This window comes from Xiphophorus couchianus, chromosome 14, assembly GCF_001444195.1.
Source record: "Xiphophorus couchianus chromosome 14, X_couchianus-1.0, whole genome shotgun sequence".
Classification (NCBI taxonomy): domain Eukaryota; kingdom Metazoa; phylum Chordata; class Actinopteri; order Cyprinodontiformes; family Poeciliidae; genus Xiphophorus; species Xiphophorus couchianus.
This window is the reverse complement of record NC_040241.1, coordinates 20829039-20846587: the sequence shown is the minus strand read 5'-3', so window position 1 is coordinate 20846587 and position 17549 is coordinate 20829039. Positions and strand designations below refer to the sequence as shown.

Below are 17549 nucleotides of genomic sequence, written 5' to 3'. Positions count from 1 at the left end.
ATTTTTTATGGTTTGAAAGCAACCTAAAACAGTGTCTTGATTTAAAGGAACTCAGTGTTTCAGCTGTTTCGCAGTTTTCTTTAAGTTTGTTCCAGATTTGCGGTGCATAGAAGCTGAATGCTGCTTCTCGGTGTTTGGTTCTGGTTCTGGGGATGCAGAGCAGAACCAGAACCAGAAGACCTGAGAGGTCTGGAAGGTTGCTATGACAACAGCATAAAAGAAATTATAAAGGTTGACTGATGGTTTTGGATAAAAAATCACCCCAAAAAATATATTTATGACTTCTGAATATACATTTCCCTTTAGAGATCAGTTAGTTCTTGGTGATGTTCCTCTAGGGGCTCGGTGTTGTGACGACCACTTGACCGCTGCTCAGGAGGCGAAGACTTATGGTTGAAGGCAGCCCTTCGTTAACCAGTGTGTTTTTAATCTGCGGAAGAAAAGACAGGTTGTTAAGATAACTGATTGTTTGTTGATCCACCTCAAAAAAATCATGCAAAAAGTGTAAGCAAAAGAAATCTGGGAGACTTAGCACATGCAAATTTGCATGCAGCCTTTTGTGCTGTGGAGGATAAATAGGTGACTGCTTCACCTATTTAGTTCACAAGAACTAATGGCATTTATTTCAGTCATAATCTTGCGGGGGGTGACCAAGGTTCCATCACTATGTGACAGCTGGTCAGCAAATCTGGCAAACATGATTGACATGGCAGCACTGAATGCACATGTGCTTTATCAGGCATGCATTGGGGTGCAGGAGAGACGGGTGGACTTCCTGGTTGAGCTTGCAAAAGAGTTCGGTAACTCTCATGTGAGTGAGAAGAAGGCACACAAGGAGAAACTGCTTCGGCAACAACCTTCCACACCCAGCTCAGGCAAAAGGGCGAAGTGTCAGGTCAACCATCGATGCAGGATGCGTGTCCTGAGGCCGAAACATCATCAGTGACCCCTCACACCCCCACCATGGACTGTTCTCCCTGCTGCCCTCTGGAAAGAGGTTCTGCAGCATCCGGTGCAGGTCCACCTGGTTCCGAAACAGCTTTTTCCCACTTGCCATCAGACTGCTGAGCTCTTAACTGGACTGCACTCAAAAACTGGTCTCCACTTTATACCTTGCACATGTACAGAGCTAAATAACTTCTATTTTACTGTCAGTCCTGCACTTTATATTTTATATTTAGATTTATATTCATATTTTATACTGTATTTTATTTTACTCACAACATTGGAACCTCAAACATTATCCTGAGCCGTATGCAACGAAATTTCGTTCTGTATACACCCTGTGCATTGAAAATGACAACAAAGTCAGTCTAAGTCGAAGTCGAAGTCTAAGGAACAATTGTGCAACTGTGAGATGCGTTGAGGCCATTACCAGGGTACTTCTAAGGTAATGGCCCTATTTACTGAACAAAAGCACCTGCTAGATAAAATCCTTCAGGCCAGTTGGACTATCTCTAGCCTGAATAGGTATATGTCCAAATGGCCTAACTCCAGCCATTCTAGTGTTAAGACTTTACAGGATAATCAGCCCAACCTGTTTGGCTGAAACTGCTTCTTTATCATTTGTAGTCAAGAGGTTTACTGACCAGAGCAATGATGGCATCAGAGCCGTCCTCCATTGACAGCGTGGTAGAGATCATCATATTCAGAGCGATGATATATGGGCCTGTAAACAGAAAGCCAGATTTACATTAACCTCAGGAATGAAGAAAACCCCTGATGCATTTTAAAACACGATGAATAAGAGAGAAATTTACTCACCGTTTCCAACCGTCACGATAACACACCGAAGGTCAGAGTGTAACAAAGTGTTCGAGTAACTGTGGAAGTAATTTAAAACAGAAGTTTTATTACTAGATTGTATATAAAGTTGAACAGTGATTCCAGAAACAAAGTAAGTTTATCTATGAGAGCATATGAGAAAACGCAAATATTCCTACAGTTACAGCTGCAAAGATCAAAACATTTTTGTCATAAATGCTAATATTAATTATGACAAAGTGTTATAACTAACTAACTGTATGGACCTTCTTCATTAAGACTGGTATCAATTGGTAAACCAACTGGTTTACAAAACTATATGGTGTGGTAAACCAAACCGCACCATTGCTGGTTTGGAGTAAGTATTAAGGAGTATTGGTTGGTATTATATAACATGTCATGTTAGTGGAATTAAATTAAAACCTATAATATCTACATAGTGGAAGATATTTGAATTGAAAGATGATAAATGTAAAATACATTGAAACCCACTGATCAGCCCAGTTAAACTAGCCAGTTAAATACTTTATACCCAAATGATACAGCTTTACTTTATCAGCAATGCTCTTCAGTGTGGATGGTGTTACTAAGTGAAGAGGACAAAAGCTGCTTTCTGTATCAGTTAAATATTTTAAGCTCCTTTAAAGAAAACTATGTTTTCTGTTGTTCATTCAGGATGCTAGCATAACAATTAGGCTTATTATAATTATTATTATAATTATAAAGACTTAAATCTAGTTTGTACCTTACTTACATCCTTGGCCTGTAGTGGGGGATGCTGGGTTTGGAAATATTCCCAATGCAAGTCTGTCCATCAGACATCACTAATATAATATAATTTAAATATTAATGACAGTTTAGTCATTATTTTTCCCACTTATGATGATTTGTGGAAAAGGAATAAGTACCTATTACGTCTCGAGAGGAGCAGTGGGCATATTTGAAAGCAGCTGCAAAACTCAACCATCAGGCATCACTAATGTAATATAATTGAAATATTAATGACATTGTGGTCATAATAGGTCATCACAAGACACTGACCTTGCCTGGACAACAAAACAGATGGGGTGGCTCTGTCCATCTTCACTGGCCGATGGCGTCCAGGTCAGAGAGAAGTTTCCTGATCCCGATGAATTCTTCACCGCGTTGTAAGGTCCGCTGTACAGGAGGCCGGTGATGCTTTTAACAGAACACAAACAGATTGGTTTGGTTTTTCTTTAGGTCTTAATCTAAATAATCCAGAGAGTCAGATGAATTTCCTTGACTGTGGTTTTCTCATACTTAACACGAGAGGGATTGTCGCATACATTTCTTTTGTTTTAGTGAACTTCCTGCTGCTGTCGTGCAGTTATGTGACAGAACATGCAGAACCGAATTCCTGACTCTGGGTAAAACCTGCAAAGCTGGTATCCAGTTTGGCAAGTTTTTAAGTTTCATTAACTGCAGGGTGGAAGTTTGGAAGGAAGCCAATGCAGGTCAAGTTCTTAGAAGCAACTACAGATTATAATTAGACTTTAGTATTTAGTATTTAGCATTTCATTCATTTATGTTTTGGCAGAATAAAGTTTAGCAAAGCAAAAGAAGGGCTTAGTTTTTTGGGTTGAGTACTTTTCTTTCTTCATTGTCTTACTTTAACAGCAGTAGGTTATTGATAAGACATGCAAAGTCTAAGCAAGAAAATGTCTAAAAGTATACTCATATGATAACCACGTTTATTCATTGGTCGGCTGGAATTCAAACTTTGCCCGTCAGTGAATTTCAGGAAATATGTTTTGATTTCACTTACACAGACTGAGTCGCCTGAGCTCTGATGTTGATTACCAGAGCCTGACCAGCGGGGGCGAAGAGCTGAGCTCTGTTTTCTGGAGTTGGAGGCAGAAATCTGGGCAGATAGGCGCCATCTTCACAGGACGGTACTGATGGACCCACTGAAGACACAAAAGAAGGAAAGAAACTGAGCCGAGATGTTAAGAACGTCTGACAAAATTTCTATCAGGGAAAGAAAATTTTTTATTTGGAATCTTAATGTTTGAGACTTTTGTGTTGAACTCTTGTTTTCCTGCATGTGCAAACATTTTATTGATTTTACTTATAGATGTCTAGCTGCAGATGTTAAGGTATTGTACCAAGATTTTGGTCAAAGAAAATCATAAATGGACTTTTTAAACTCCAGCGCAGCATTTCATCACCGTAAAACAAGACGCCGTCAGTGTGGGCTTGTACCTTTCAAAACAAACTGTAGAGGTATCTTGCTGATGGCATCATTGGTAGTTTTTACCACCTGTGAGCCGTTAGTTTGAGTCAGAATTATGTCCTGTTTGGGAAAATCCTCGATCACCAACTGGACGGCGTATGGAAACACAGTATTGCTGTATGTTGGGCTGAATGACAGAGAACAGTTCTACAACGAGACAGAAAAGAGACACAAACATGAGCAAAAACTTAATATTTTATAATTATTAGCTCTACTGGATTGTCACATCACATGAGAAAAACCTTCAAATTTTACAATTGTTAGAATAATTTCAATGTGTAATAATTAAACAGTTCTCCACTCACACCTATGTTGCTTACATTTGTAAAACTTTGATTGCACACCAGGATATTTTATACACAGTTTTTATTCATTTATCAAATCAGTCACTTTTAAAACTCTACAACCAATGAGCTGGGTGCATCATGAAAATCAGAAATCAGGATGTTGTATTTATTATTTATTAAATATCTGGGGTTGGGTGACTTTTTAAGTGATTTTTAACAGTAAAGATGTGACCCTTGCTCTCACGTCTCCAGTGGAAATGTTGCTTCAGTGTAAAATTATTATCATCGTCTTTAAGATTAAAACCTTTGAACTTCCATAAATTATTCAATATTCTATACAGACAATCTCTTTGAGACAGGAGCTCTCACTCTGCATAAAATAAAATAAAATGTAATAGAGTAAAAATTATATGTTGCTGGACAACTTAAATAGTCTTTTAGGATTAAAATTTTTTTTTTGCCCAATGGAAAGCGACATGTCAAAAACAAACAAACATATGAAACATCTAAACTGATCTTATTAATGCATCATGGAGGGAATAACTTTAATAACTGTGATAAAGTTTGATCAAAGTTTGATTTACTTAAACTGCAAATATCTTAGAAAGAGGATGACCATAAATGTGTAAAATTATTAAAAGATTATTAAAATTCTCTCCAACTGCTTGGATCACCAATAAATGTGACCTTGTTACTTACGGATGAGACGCTGAGGACAGACGGTGGTGTACACGGGTCGCACTCTGAAGCTGATGTGTTTCCATATCTGCATCTCACTTCGTCTCCATCAGGGTCAAAGGCCAATAAATTTATGTTTTTGGCACAGTTTGAAGGAATTCTGGAAGAGAAGAAACATCCATCTTAATATCACAAACCTTAATTTGTGGCTCAGTGGGCAGAGTATTTGTCATGCAGTCGGAAAGTTTGACTCCAGACACCGAACACCAAGTTGCCGACTGATCTGCATATGATCTATTGAAGATGACTTTACTATAAAACTGCAGAAACAGTTTTGCAGAGTTAAAATCAGAGGATCTGTGGAGGAACCTAAAAATGAGGGTGATGGCAAAGACCTCAACCAAGATCCATGGTGCTAATTGTCAAAGACAAACTTTGAAAAATACCAGTGAAGTTATGCAGAACTCATCAGAAATTTTAAACCATTTCAGTCCCAGTTAGAGTTTTTCCATTGGTTATCAGGAGAGGTGTAAATTATTTTCCATAAGCAAAGTTTTGCCAAATGTAATAAAAATTAGAAGAAGCTCTTTTCCCCCAAATTAAATCCTCTGTGCATTGCCAATCTTTAGAGAAGTTCCTGTATCATATACAAACATAAATTTTTCATGGTTTTAATGAAGCATCCATATCGTACATCGTACCTCAAAGCAGGGAGGATGGTGGTCTGTGGGGATGTGTTGGGTTTTCCAATGTCCGACCGGTTCCTCATTTCAACCGCAGTCACAGCTCTCCAGGATACAATCCCATTTTGTATGCTATTGATCCAGTCTCCACCAGCCAACCTGCAGTCGACATTATTGAGCAGGTTTTCAGACATAGCAAGAGTTAATTCAGATCCACAAAACCTGGGAAACAGCTACATACTGCATATCTGTGATTCCTGATCATATTTGTAAATATTTTTTTATTATTGAGAAGAAGTGTTTTTTATTGACAGAATAAAGTTGTGAAAATAGATCTTTAGATTTGGTTACTTCTCAGTGATATTTTTAAAGTGAAGGACTCACAGAGTCTCAAATCCAGTGTTGTTGGGCAGCAGACGAGTTATCGCTCCTTCTCTCTGACACCATTCACCACTTACTTCCTGAACCACAGACAAACCGAGCGTTTGGGTTTGTGCTCCACAGTTGCCATTACATTGCCATGCATCACTATCTATGCATGAGACAAAATTCAACTTATAGCGAAGGATCACCTGTGGATTTAAAGCAAAGACATTTTAAGTGCAATCAAACCCTAAAAACCAAATAAAAAATTTGCCAAAGCATCTTGTCTTACTGAGACTGAACCATTTGTAAAAGTTTCCTCTGGGTAGTAGGTCATCATGGTGCCCAGAAAATGAGAAGCTTGTGAAGCTCTGACCAGCAGCAGCAGCAGCAACAAGGAGAGCAACATGGTGAAGGAGTCAACGTCTCTTCATAAATGCTGGGAGAAAACAGAGACGAGGAAACACTTATATTCCTCTCCGCCTCTCTTTCAAATTATTTTAATGTGTCTTGACAGACAGAGGGTGGAATGTTGTTAAACGTGTGGTTAAACCCATTAACACCTAATCGCTGTGTGACAAAATCAGGATGGTAAAAAGGAAGTACCGTGTTTTCCGCACTATAAGGCGCACCTAAAAACCTTCAATTTTCTCAAAAGCCGACAGTGCGCCTTATTTTTTTCCATTTTTTTCTCCGAAGAGTTTTTGCGGCGCTAGTGGCTCGTATTTCTTCGACAGTAGGCAGACAGGAAGGAGGGTGAGGAGAGGAAGACATGAGGCAAAGGTCATCGGGACCGGGAGTCGAACCCGCGACGTCCGCGTCGAGGACTAAGGCCTCCAAACGTGGGGCGTGCTAACCCCCTGCGCCACCACAGCACACCCCAACAGTGTGCCTTATAATCCGGTGCGCCTTTTATATGGACTAATATTGAGCCACAACAGGTCTCGCAACTATGGTAAGCAGCCGCCGACTTCATTTTCCCCCATAGAAGAAGAAGCGCGCGGTGCAGGCTGGGTTTTGTGTAAAGACCCCAAAATGGCTCCTACTAAGAGACACGCTTACGACGCAGAGTTTAAGCTCAAGGCGATCAGTCAGGCAGTAGAACACGGGAATAGAGCAGCAGGGAGAGACTTTAACATAAATGAATCAAAGGTGGGGAAGTGGATTTATATTGTGATAGCACTAACGTTTGATTTACCCTAACAGTATCAGACTGTTTTTTACGTGTTTATTGAATCGAGGAAAAGTTCCCCTCCACTATATGTTATACCTTGCTGTTGTTAAAAGATAAACTGTGTCACGAAAATACCACATTACTTACTTTACCTTGGGGAAAATAATAAAACAGCTGCGTATTCATTTTGGGAATGAACAGAGTTTTCAGAACGCTGGTTTGTAATTTATTAATAAAGTTTGACTGACCTGTCTGACTGTTTTGTTGACATTCCCTTTAGCGCAGCTTCATCTAATGGATGCATAACGTAACCCAGCCTCTACTGTAGCGGCTATTCTATGCGCCTTATATATGAAAAAAGTTTTTAAATACGCCATTCATTGAAGGTGCGCCTTATAGTGCAGAAAATACGGTACATTTTTATTTGTACAACAATTTTCACAGGTAAAATCACAAAGTGCTTCACAAACCAGACTGGACTAATTGAGGAAGCTAAGATCCTTCAAAGTTTGCACGAAGATGCTGATCTTCTATAAGTTGGTGGTTGAGAACGTCGTCATCTGTTGGGGCAGCAGCATCAGAACCACAGACCTAAAAAGGCTCAACCGCCTGATAAAGAAGGCTGGTTCTGTTCTGGTTCTGTTCCGGTTCTGTTCTGGGGACGACTGAGGAACCTCTGGAGATGATCATGCAAAGAAGGATTCTTCATAAAATCAAGAAGATTATGGACAATCCTAACCATCCTCTTCATGAAACTGTCTCTTCAGTCAGAGGATTCTTCAGATTTGCTGTAAAACAGACTGCTACAAGAGATGGTTCCTTCCAACAAACATCACAATCTAAAAACAACTCTGAAGAATTTAAATTAATGAGCTGCAGCAACATTTAATTTCCCTTTGGGATTAATAAAATATTTTTGAACTGAATTAAATTTGAATTGAATATAAGCAGTATCTGCACCCACTACCAGTGTCCAGACCCAACTCTCAAAAGACAAGTTTTCCTCTGTAACAGAGTCAACAGGCTGAATTTACGCTCCATTAATTACATTACATTACCATTGTTATCCAGTAGGGGGCGCTGTTGTAATTTCTATGATTTCTATGGTACCATTGTTGGAAAGCCTGTTATGGATTCTGTGTCTTTCTTTCTCTCTTTTGTCATGTTTTATCTGCTTACACGGACATGCTGCAGCTTATGTAACCATCTTTTTGTGTGACTGTCGCCAGTCACACATAAACAGACTGAAACTGATTAGACTCCTTTAGGGAGGAAACAGATTACAGAAAAGATTAAAAGCTAAACTTTTCCTACAGTCTTCGTCTCACTCGGTTTCATCCATAAGGTGAGCTCAGTGTGGCGCAGCGCTGGACGGTGAATGAAACTAGGGCACTTGAACGCCTCATTGCGCCAGAGCAGGGTGATAGCTAGCTGCTAAGTTGCTGCTGCATGGAGGTGATGGGAGCGTTTTATGAACACTGAGTTTGACCCACTCAAGCACTTTCATAGCACCTTTTCTTGAATATTTGTTTGTTTAGATGTGTTACCTTGAGCTAGTTTAGCAGCGTTCAATCACACTGATGTTTGTATCTGCTGTCCAGGAATAGCTAGAGTATTACATGTGGAGTCAGGCCTTACATTTGTTTATATCAGTTCACAAGTTTGTGCATAGATGCTGTGTTTGTATGTTTATCATAGTGACAATTCTGCATAAAATGTCTGACGTTGGGAAGGAAGCTGTAGCTGTTGCTCAATGTGTTGAAAAGATATCCTCACCTGACGTTGTTCTACATCCAGAAGGCAACTGCCTCTTTATTGGGTCAAATATTTAAATCAAACCAGAAAGAAATTAAAGATAACATTACTATTAACAGCTTTAATAATAATTTATTTCAAAATGTGAAATAAAGAAAAACATTATGAGATAAAAACCACCAGTCAAAAAAGGTATTTATGATTTCTGAAGATATGTTTTCATGTAGAGATCAGTTAGTTCTTCATGATGTTCCTCTAGGGGCTCAGTGTTGTGACGACCTCTTGACCTCTGCTCAGGAGGCGAAGACTTATGGTTGAAGGCAGCCCTTCGTTAACCAGTGTGTTTTTAATCAGCAGAAGAAAAGGCAGGTTGTTAAGATGATTGGCTGTTTGAGCTTTTCACCTATTTCCCACTTGTCATGTTTAAAGATTATCATGCAAAGACACGACACAGAGGAGGAAGACACTAAAGGCTTTACAGGAAAATCGGCCCAACCTGGTCAAAAAAAGGTCGAAAACAAGAGGATTTCTGACCAGAGCAATGATGGCATCAGAATCATTCTGATATAGACAACGTGGTAAAATGTTGTTAAACTTGTTAATTAACTCAGTAAAACCATAAAATCATCTGGTATGATGGTATTAACTGGAACTGAAAAACCGACTGTGCAGTTTACATGTCACAGGTCACCTTTTATAAATCAAAGATGAAATATTTTTTACAATAAAGTCAGTCAAAAAGTTCTGTCACACATACAAGCGTTATCTTTGGGTAAAAAGAAGTGACATATTCCTGTACTCTGAAGTTTCTCTTTGTCTTTTTCTGTCTTTTATGCTTGATTTTTCTCATCATATTTACATGCAGCGAAGACGAAGAAAGAGGCTGTAGATGCCACAGTTATGTTAACCGAATATTTTCCTTCTCTTCAAATCTGAATGCATTTTTTCTTTATCACAGATTGCAATTCACACCTTGTTCATTTGGTGAAAAATAAGCATATAAATGATCATTTATCTCTCTTGATAAATAACTAAAATTATCACAGCAGCTCAGAGTCAGCTAATGTTGATAAAAGAGGTAAAAACAGAGGGACTGATGCAGTGGAAGATGAAGACAAAGTAGCGATCAAGCAGCAACAAGGAGGCCAGGAGGAAAAGCAGAAGTTCTTGTGTCTGAGAAGGAAAGATGGAAAAATGTTCTGCAACAAATATAAACTATGATAACTGGCAGTTATCAACGGGTCGCAAGCCCCACCCAGCAGGTAGGCCGACTCCTTAAATTACTCCTTAAAGATGTTGCCATTTAAATACTTTTAGCCTTTTAGTTGTATTATAACACATTTTGAAAAATGCATTTAAAATTCACACTTAATCATAAATTTTCTACAATATTTTCAGACAATGAATAAAAAGTGCCTTGATATAGAACTGTTTCTCCAATAAAAATATATTCCATATATTCCCTAAAGATATTTATATCTGAATTAATATAAACATATTTTCATTATTTTTTAATGAATAATCTGCTACTTTGAACAATAATGGCTATGCATGCCCAAATTATAATATTAATATAAAATCCACATTGCATTAAAAATTTTTTTAAAAATATTCTAAAATGTTTTTGGCAACAAGAGGAATGATTTTAACTGTTTTATGTTCTTATATGTAATATTTTTCAATAAATATATAAATATACTAAGTCATTAAAATATAAAAGTATTTCCAGATGGGCAGATCTAGATGTTGAATACTTTTTCAATTAAAATGTTAGATTTAATTTTATTACACAATAGCCCAGATTAATAAATTAATGAAAAATCCACAATTCATCAGAAAAGTACCAAAATATTCAACATATGAATAAATGTGAAATCCTATTCTCCATGTCCATGAACTTAGTCGTGTATTTTTTAAATAAAACATTATTTTGTGCAATTTTACACCATAACGACCAAAATTAATAGATTTTTTGATAGTCCACAATTCATTAAGAAATTACCAAAATACTCTCAGATGAACATATCTACACATAAAATCATATTCCTTTCTTAAAATGTCTCTAGATGAAATTCTTCTTTAACAAGCATTTGTTAGCTGCCATTTTACCACACCAGTCAAAACTAATAAATTAAATAAAACTCTGTATTTTATGAATAAACTGGCAAAATGTTTCAGAATGTAATGTTTGCATGCAGAATAAGATCAAACTTTTCTCAGGTCCACAGATTAAATCCTGTTTCACCCCCAAAATTATCAAAATATTCTCAGATATTCATGTACATGTGGAAACATATGGCTATATTTACCTGCTACATTCCAACGGTGTTTCAGAAACAAATGTTAACTATCATTTTATTCCATACAAATACAGATTTTTGTAACGTAAAATCCACAGAAATTACAAAAAATTCAGATTATATGCAGAATCATATTATTATATTGTCTTATGCCCAGAAATTATACAGGTTGATTGATGGTGTTAAAAACACAAAAGGATTTTTTTTAAAATCACCCCTAAAAAAAAGATATTCATGTCTTCTGAACGTATTTTCCTGTGGCGATCAGTTAGTTCTTGGTGATGTTCCTCTAGGGACTCGCTGTTGTGACGGCCACCAGACCGCTGCTCAGGAGGCGAAGACTTATGGTTGAAGGCAGCCCTTTCTCAATCAGTTTGTTTTTAATCTGCAGAAGAAAAGACAGGTTGTTACCACGACGCAATGAGCTAAAATCGGAACTTCTTCTGAAAAATTCCAGTTATTTCCCAGTTGGCATGAGCTGTTCCTGTCAAGACGCAAAGATGCCACACAGGTTCAGAGGAGGAAGACGATTAAGACGTTACAGGAAACTCAGTCCAACCTGTTCGGCCGAAACTGCTTCCTTATCTTTAAACAGGGCTACTAACCAGAGTTATGATGTAATCAGAATTATTCCCCAGCGACAGCGTGGTAGAGATCATCATGTTCAGAGCGATAATATATTCTAGAAGCAGAAAGAATCAACTTTATGATCTAGGCCAGTAAAATAAATTTAACTTTGTGACAGAAACTGCAAACTCACGAGGTCCTGGAGCCGAGGTTGTTACGTTTGCTTCGGTTGAAGCCAGGGTGGTGGGGGTGGTAGTAGCTGTAGTTATAGCTACGGTGGTTTGCTCGGTCGTTTGGTTTGTGGATACTACAATGGGGATTGGTGTAGTAGTAGTAGTTGTAGTAGTAGTTGGAGCTTCGGTGGTTTGCTCGGTCGTTTGGTTTGTGGATACTACAATGGGGATTGGTGTAGTAGTAGTAGTTGCAATTGTAGCTGCTGTACTTTGGAGAATGGTCTGGTTTGCAGCTGATACAGTGAGGTTTGGTGTAGTAGTTGTAGTTGTAGTTGTAGTTGTAGTTGGAGCTACGGTGGTTTGCAGAGTCGTTTGGTTTGTGGAAGCTACAGCTGGGATTGGTGTCGTTGTTGGGCCTGCAAATAGAAAACCAGTTTTGTTTTAACCTCGGGAATGAAGAAAACCACCAACCGACTTTAAAACATGAACGACAACAGAGAAATCTACTCACTGTTTCCAACCGTCACGATAACACACCGAAGGTCAGAGTGTAACAAAGTGTTCGAGTAACTGTGGAAGTAATTTAAAACAAAAGCTTTATTGTTGTATTTTTAGAAAAATATAAAATGTAACAGTTAATAAGGAAACAGAGTAAGTTCATCTATCATAGGGTGTGAGAAAACTAAATAGTTCTATTGCATTTGCAGTTGAAAACGTCATCAAGTTTTTATCATCCATCCATTTGCTTTACAGCCTAGTGAGGTCAGGAGGCTGTCGGTCTCCAGCAAGACATTTCAGACAAGAGGCGGAGTCACCCTGGCGACAGAGTTACCCTGGAGACAGAGTCACCCTGGAGACAGAGTCACCCTGGAGACAGAGTAAGACAGACAGGACAAACAACCACACACACCTGAGGAGAATTTAGAGAGACCAATTAACCTGTGGAAGGAAGCCGGAGTACCCAGAGAGAATCCACCATGCACAGAGAGAACATGCCAACTCCATTCAGAAAGACCCTGGCCAAGAAATAATCTGCCAGGGGAACTAGATCTTTTTCATCAATACTAAGAAATTCCTGACTTAAATAAAGATCCTGTTTCTGGCTGAAAAGTTACTTGTAAATTAGTTTAGTCTTATTTCAAGCATACTAAGATATTTGAACTAGAAAGTGATGATTGGCCAAAAATACTTGGTAGAATTTTGTGTTTTTGCAGTAAAAGCGGAAGCTCTTTTGATGTAAAGATGTTTGCGCTGGTAAATGTGGACAGGCATTTATAAATGAGCTGATTTTCAACATGATCAACTGAACAGATACTCCAACAGCAGCACTGGACACATTTACAGCACTGGTTGGTATGAAAGGGGAATTACACCGCAGCCATAAAGTAAAAGTTATTTAAGATTCAGCAGAAGAGACACTGACTTTGCCTGGACAACAAAACAGATGGGGTGGCTCTGTCCATCTTCACTGGCCGATGGCGTCCAGGTCAGAGAGAAGTTTCCTGATCCCGAGGAATTCTTCACCGCGTTGTAAGGTCCGCTGTACAGGAGGCCGGTGATGCTTTTAACAAACAGACACAGACAGATTGGTTTGGATAAGTTTTTATCAGATTATTATCTAAATGATCTGGAGAGTCAGGTGAGTCTCCTTCACGGTGGTTTTCTCATACTGTGCCCAGGAGGGACATGTTTTTCTTGTGTTTTTGTAAACTTTCATGCGTCTGTGACCCAACAGATAAAACCAAATTCCTGACTCTGGGTAAAACTTGTCAAGCTGGAATCCAGTTTGGCAAGTTTTGCAACTTTCATGAGCAACAAACTGAAGGTTTGGAGGAAAAGCCAATTCAGCTCAAGTATTTTAAAGCAACTTCAGGTTGCTGCTGGGACGTATTCGGTTCATAATTAGACTTTGCTGTTTTTTTAAGTTTCCCCAGAATAAAACTTGGCAAAAGAAAAAAAGGGTTTTGTTTTCGGGTCGAGTAGTTTGCATATCTTGTCAGTAACTTGCAGCTGTTATAGAAGACAATGTTACTTTGAAGAAAGCAAAGCCTCAGCAGCAAATTGTCTAAATTTACGTAAAGTGACTCTTTGAAGGATAACCAGATTTATTCTGTTGAAACGTACTTCAGTGATCTAGAATTTAAACATGAAATATGTTTTGATTTCACTTACACAGACTGAGTCGCCTCAGCTCTGATGTTGATTACCAGAGCCTGACCAGCAGGGGCGAAGAGCTGAGCTCTGTTTTCTGGAGTTGGAGGCAGAAATCTGGGCAGATAGGCGCCATCTTCACAGGACGGTACTGGTGGACCCACTGAAGACACAAAAGAAGGAAAGAAACTGAGCCGAGATGTTAAGAACGTCTGACAAAATTTCTATCAGGGAAAGAAAACTTTTTATTTGGAATCTTAATGTTTGAGACTTTTGTGTTGAACTCTTGTTTTCCTGCATGTGCAAACATTTTATTGATTTTACTTATAGATGTCTAGCTGCAGATGTTAAGGTATTGTACCAAGATTTTGGTCAAAGAAAATCATAAATGGACTTTTTAAACTCCAGCGCAGCATTTCATCGCCGTAAAACAAGACGCCGTCAGTGTGGGCTTGTACCTTTCAAAACAAACTGCAGAGGTATCTTGCTGATGGCATCATTGGTAGTTTTCACCACCTGTGAGCCGTCAGTTTGAATCAAGTTCATGTTTTGTGTGGGAAAATCCTCGATCACCAACTGGACGGCGTAATGAAGCTCAGTATTGCTGTAGGTTGGGCTGAATGGCAGAGAACAGTTCTACAACGAGACAGAAAAGAGACACAAACATGAGAAAACACTTTATATTTTATAAATATTAGCTCTACTGGATTGTCACATCAAGGTTTAAATATGTCAAATAATTAGCTGCGCACTTATTCCAGTGTTTTTGTACATTTCTAAAACTATAATTACATATCTAGACATTATATACAAACATAATAATGACATATTTATTTATTTACCAAACAGAAGCAGTGAATGTGGTCATTTTGAAAACTCTTGAACTCATATTAATTATTTATTATAAAGCAGGAGTTTAAGTTTTTTCATGTATTTATTTTTTATATATATATTTTATGGTCAAATGCCAGCAGCTGTGATTGCAGGAATTTCACTATAAAATTACAGGTAAAACATTTTTACTTTCATGGTGAGAAAGAAAAAGTCACCATAAAGTCACTGGTGATTTTATGGTTAAAAATGATGTTTCACCGTAAAATAAAATATTTTTCCTAAAGTAAACATGAAAACCTAACAAATTAATGTAACAAACCAAATAAACACAAATGTTTGAAATGAAAATTCCCGTAAATGAAATGATTATTTAATTTAGGCAACCTCACATCAAGCCAACAGTGTTAAATTGTTTCATAGTTTACAGATATTTCCTGTCATTTTTCCTGTTAATCACCGCTAAATATGCAGACATGTTTTTACAGTGTATGTCTCATGATGTAATCATCTGTTCACATTTCTCTAGTGGTGATGTTGCTTCACTGTGAAATTACTGCCATGGTTTAAAGATCACAACCTTTTACAACCATAAGTTATGTAATTCCCTTAAATAACTTAAATTAAATGACCTACTGTCTTTGAGACAGGAGGTCTCACTCTGCAAAAATGAATTAAAGTGAACAATAATATTCTGCAGGAAAACCTAATTATACTTTTATGTTTTGTATGAATTGTTAACCCAATGCAAACCTAGATTTGATTGAAAACAGCAAAAGAAAACAACAGATAAAACATCTAAACTGATGCTTGTTTTTTAACACATATTTTTATTTTGGTTTTAAGACCAAATAATCTTCATTAAAGATTGTAAAAGTTTATCAAAGGTAAAAAATTGTTAGCTACAGTTTCCCAGATGGAATCAACATCACAACTCTGAGAAAGTAAGAGAAAAGTTTCATTTTAAAATGCAAAGACCTTTAATTATAAATGTGTAAAATTATTAAAAGATTATTAAAATTCTCTCCAACTGCTTGGATCACCAATAAATGTGACCTTGTTACTTACGGATGAGACGCTGAGGACAGACGGTGGTGTACACGGGTCGCACTCTGAAGCTGATGTGTTTCCATATCTGCATCTCACTTTGTCTCCATCAGGGTCAAAGGCCAATAAATTTATGTTTTTGGCACAGTTTGAAGGAATTCTGGGAGAGAAGAAACCTCCATCTTAATATCACAAACCTTAATTTGTGGCTCAGTGGGCAGAGTATTTGTCATGCAGTCGGAAAGTTTGACTCTAGACACTGAACACCAAGTTGCCAACTGATCTGCATATGATCTATTGAAGATGACTTTACTATAAAACTGCAGAAACAGTTTTGCAGAGTTAAAATCAGAGGATCTGTGGAGGAACCTAAAAATGAGGGTGATGGCAAAGACCTCAACCAAGATCCATGGTGCTAATTGTCAAAGACAAACTTTGAAAAATACCAGTGAAGTTATGCAGAACTCATCAGAAATTTTAAACCATTTCAGTCCCAGTTAGAGTTTTTCCATTGGTTGTTAGCAAAGTTTTGCCAAATGTAATAAAAATTAGAAGATGCTCTTTTCCCCCAAATTAAATCCTCTGTGCATTGCCAATCTTTAGAGAAGTTCCTGTATCATATACAAACATAAATTTTTCATGGTTTTAATGAAGCATCCATATCGTACATCGTACCTCAAAGCAGGGAGGATGGTGGTCTGTGGGGATGTGTTGGGTTTTCCAATGTCCGACCGGTTCCTCATTTCAACAGCAGTCACAGCTCTCCAGGATACAATCCCATTTTGTATGCTATTGATCCAGTCTCCACCAGCCAACCTGCAGTCGACATTATTGAGCAGGTTTTCAGACATAGCAAGAGTTAATTCAGATCCACAAAACCTGGGAAACAGCTACATACTGCATATCTGTGATTCCTGATCATATTTGTAAATATTTTTTTATTATTGAGAAGAAGTGTTTTTTATTGACAGAATAAAGTTGTGAAAATAGATCTTTAGATTTGGTTACTTCTCAGTGATATTTTTAAAGTGAAGGACTCACAGAGTCTCAAATCCAGTGTTGTTGGGCAGCAGACGAGTTATCGCTCCTTCTCTCTGACACCATTCACCACTTACTTCCTGAACCACAGACAAACCGAGTGTTTGGGTTTGTGCTCCACAGTTGCCATTACATTGCCATGCATCACTATCTACGCATGAGACAAAATTCAACTTATAGCGAAGGATCACCTGTGGATTTAAAGCAAAGACATTTTAAGTGCAATCAAACCCTAAAAGCCAAATAACATTTTTTTTACAAAGCATCATGTCTTACTGAGACTGAACCATCTGCAAAAGTTTCCTCTGGGTAGTAGGTCATCATGGTGCCCAGAAAATGAGAAGCTTGTGAAGCTCTGACCAGCAGCAGCAGCAGCAACAAGGAGAGCAACATGGTGAAGGAGTCAACGTCTCTTCATAAATGCTGGGAGACAACAGAGACAAAGGACATTTATACTCCTCTCACCGCCTCTGTTTCTTATCTT

General features: G+C 38.0%; 1 protein-coding gene across 5 annotated transcripts; it reads right to left on the bottom strand.

The window, feature by feature from the left end:
• Nucleotides 1-17513, bottom strand: LOC114157946 (uncharacterized protein PB18E9.04c-like). Of its 5 annotated transcripts, XM_028039206.1 has the most exons (12): nt 17342-17513; nt 17069-17256; nt 16703-16843; nt 16049-16187; nt 14608-14785; nt 14171-14312; nt 13422-13559; nt 12510-12568; nt 12392-12414; nt 12019-12223; nt 11864-11940; nt 11090-11643 (listed from the first exon to the last, which is right to left on the bottom strand). In XM_028039206.1, exons 1-12 carry the CDS (start codon nt 17456-17458, stop codon nt 11548-11550), a joined length of 1503 nt encoding a protein of 500 aa, XP_027895007.1. In that variant the 5' UTR covers nt 17459-17513; the 3' UTR covers nt 11090-11547. The 5 variants fall into 5 exon arrangements, with proteins under 5 accessions (XP_027895010.1, XP_027895008.1, XP_027895007.1 ...); XM_028039205.1 differs by having other exon boundaries at nt 12019-12414; XM_028039209.1 differs by lacking the exons at nt 11090-11643; nt 11864-11940; nt 12019-12223; ... (6 more) ...; nt 16703-16843; nt 17069-17256 and adding exons at nt 1-430; nt 1590-1669; nt 1765-1823; ... (4 more) ...; nt 5685-5825; nt 6051-6238 and having other exon boundaries at nt 17342-17509.
• Between the last annotated feature and the right edge of the window lie 36 nt (nt 17514-17549).

Bases quoted from the DNA above. Each gene is read 5' to 3' on its own strand.
- LOC114157946 (XM_028039205.1), bottom strand. From the start codon at position 17,458: ATGTTGCTCTCCTTGTTGCTGCTGCTGCTGCTGGTCAGAGCTTCACAA. The intron at 13,560-14,170 runs GTAAGTGAAATC...GTTTGTTAAAAG, and splicing joins GCTGAGGCGACTCAGTCTGT to CATCACCGGCCTCCTGTACA. The intron at 12,569-13,421 runs GTCAGTGTCTCT...TTACTTCCACAG, and splicing joins TGTTTTGTTGTCCAGGCAAA to TTACTCGAACACTTTGTTAC.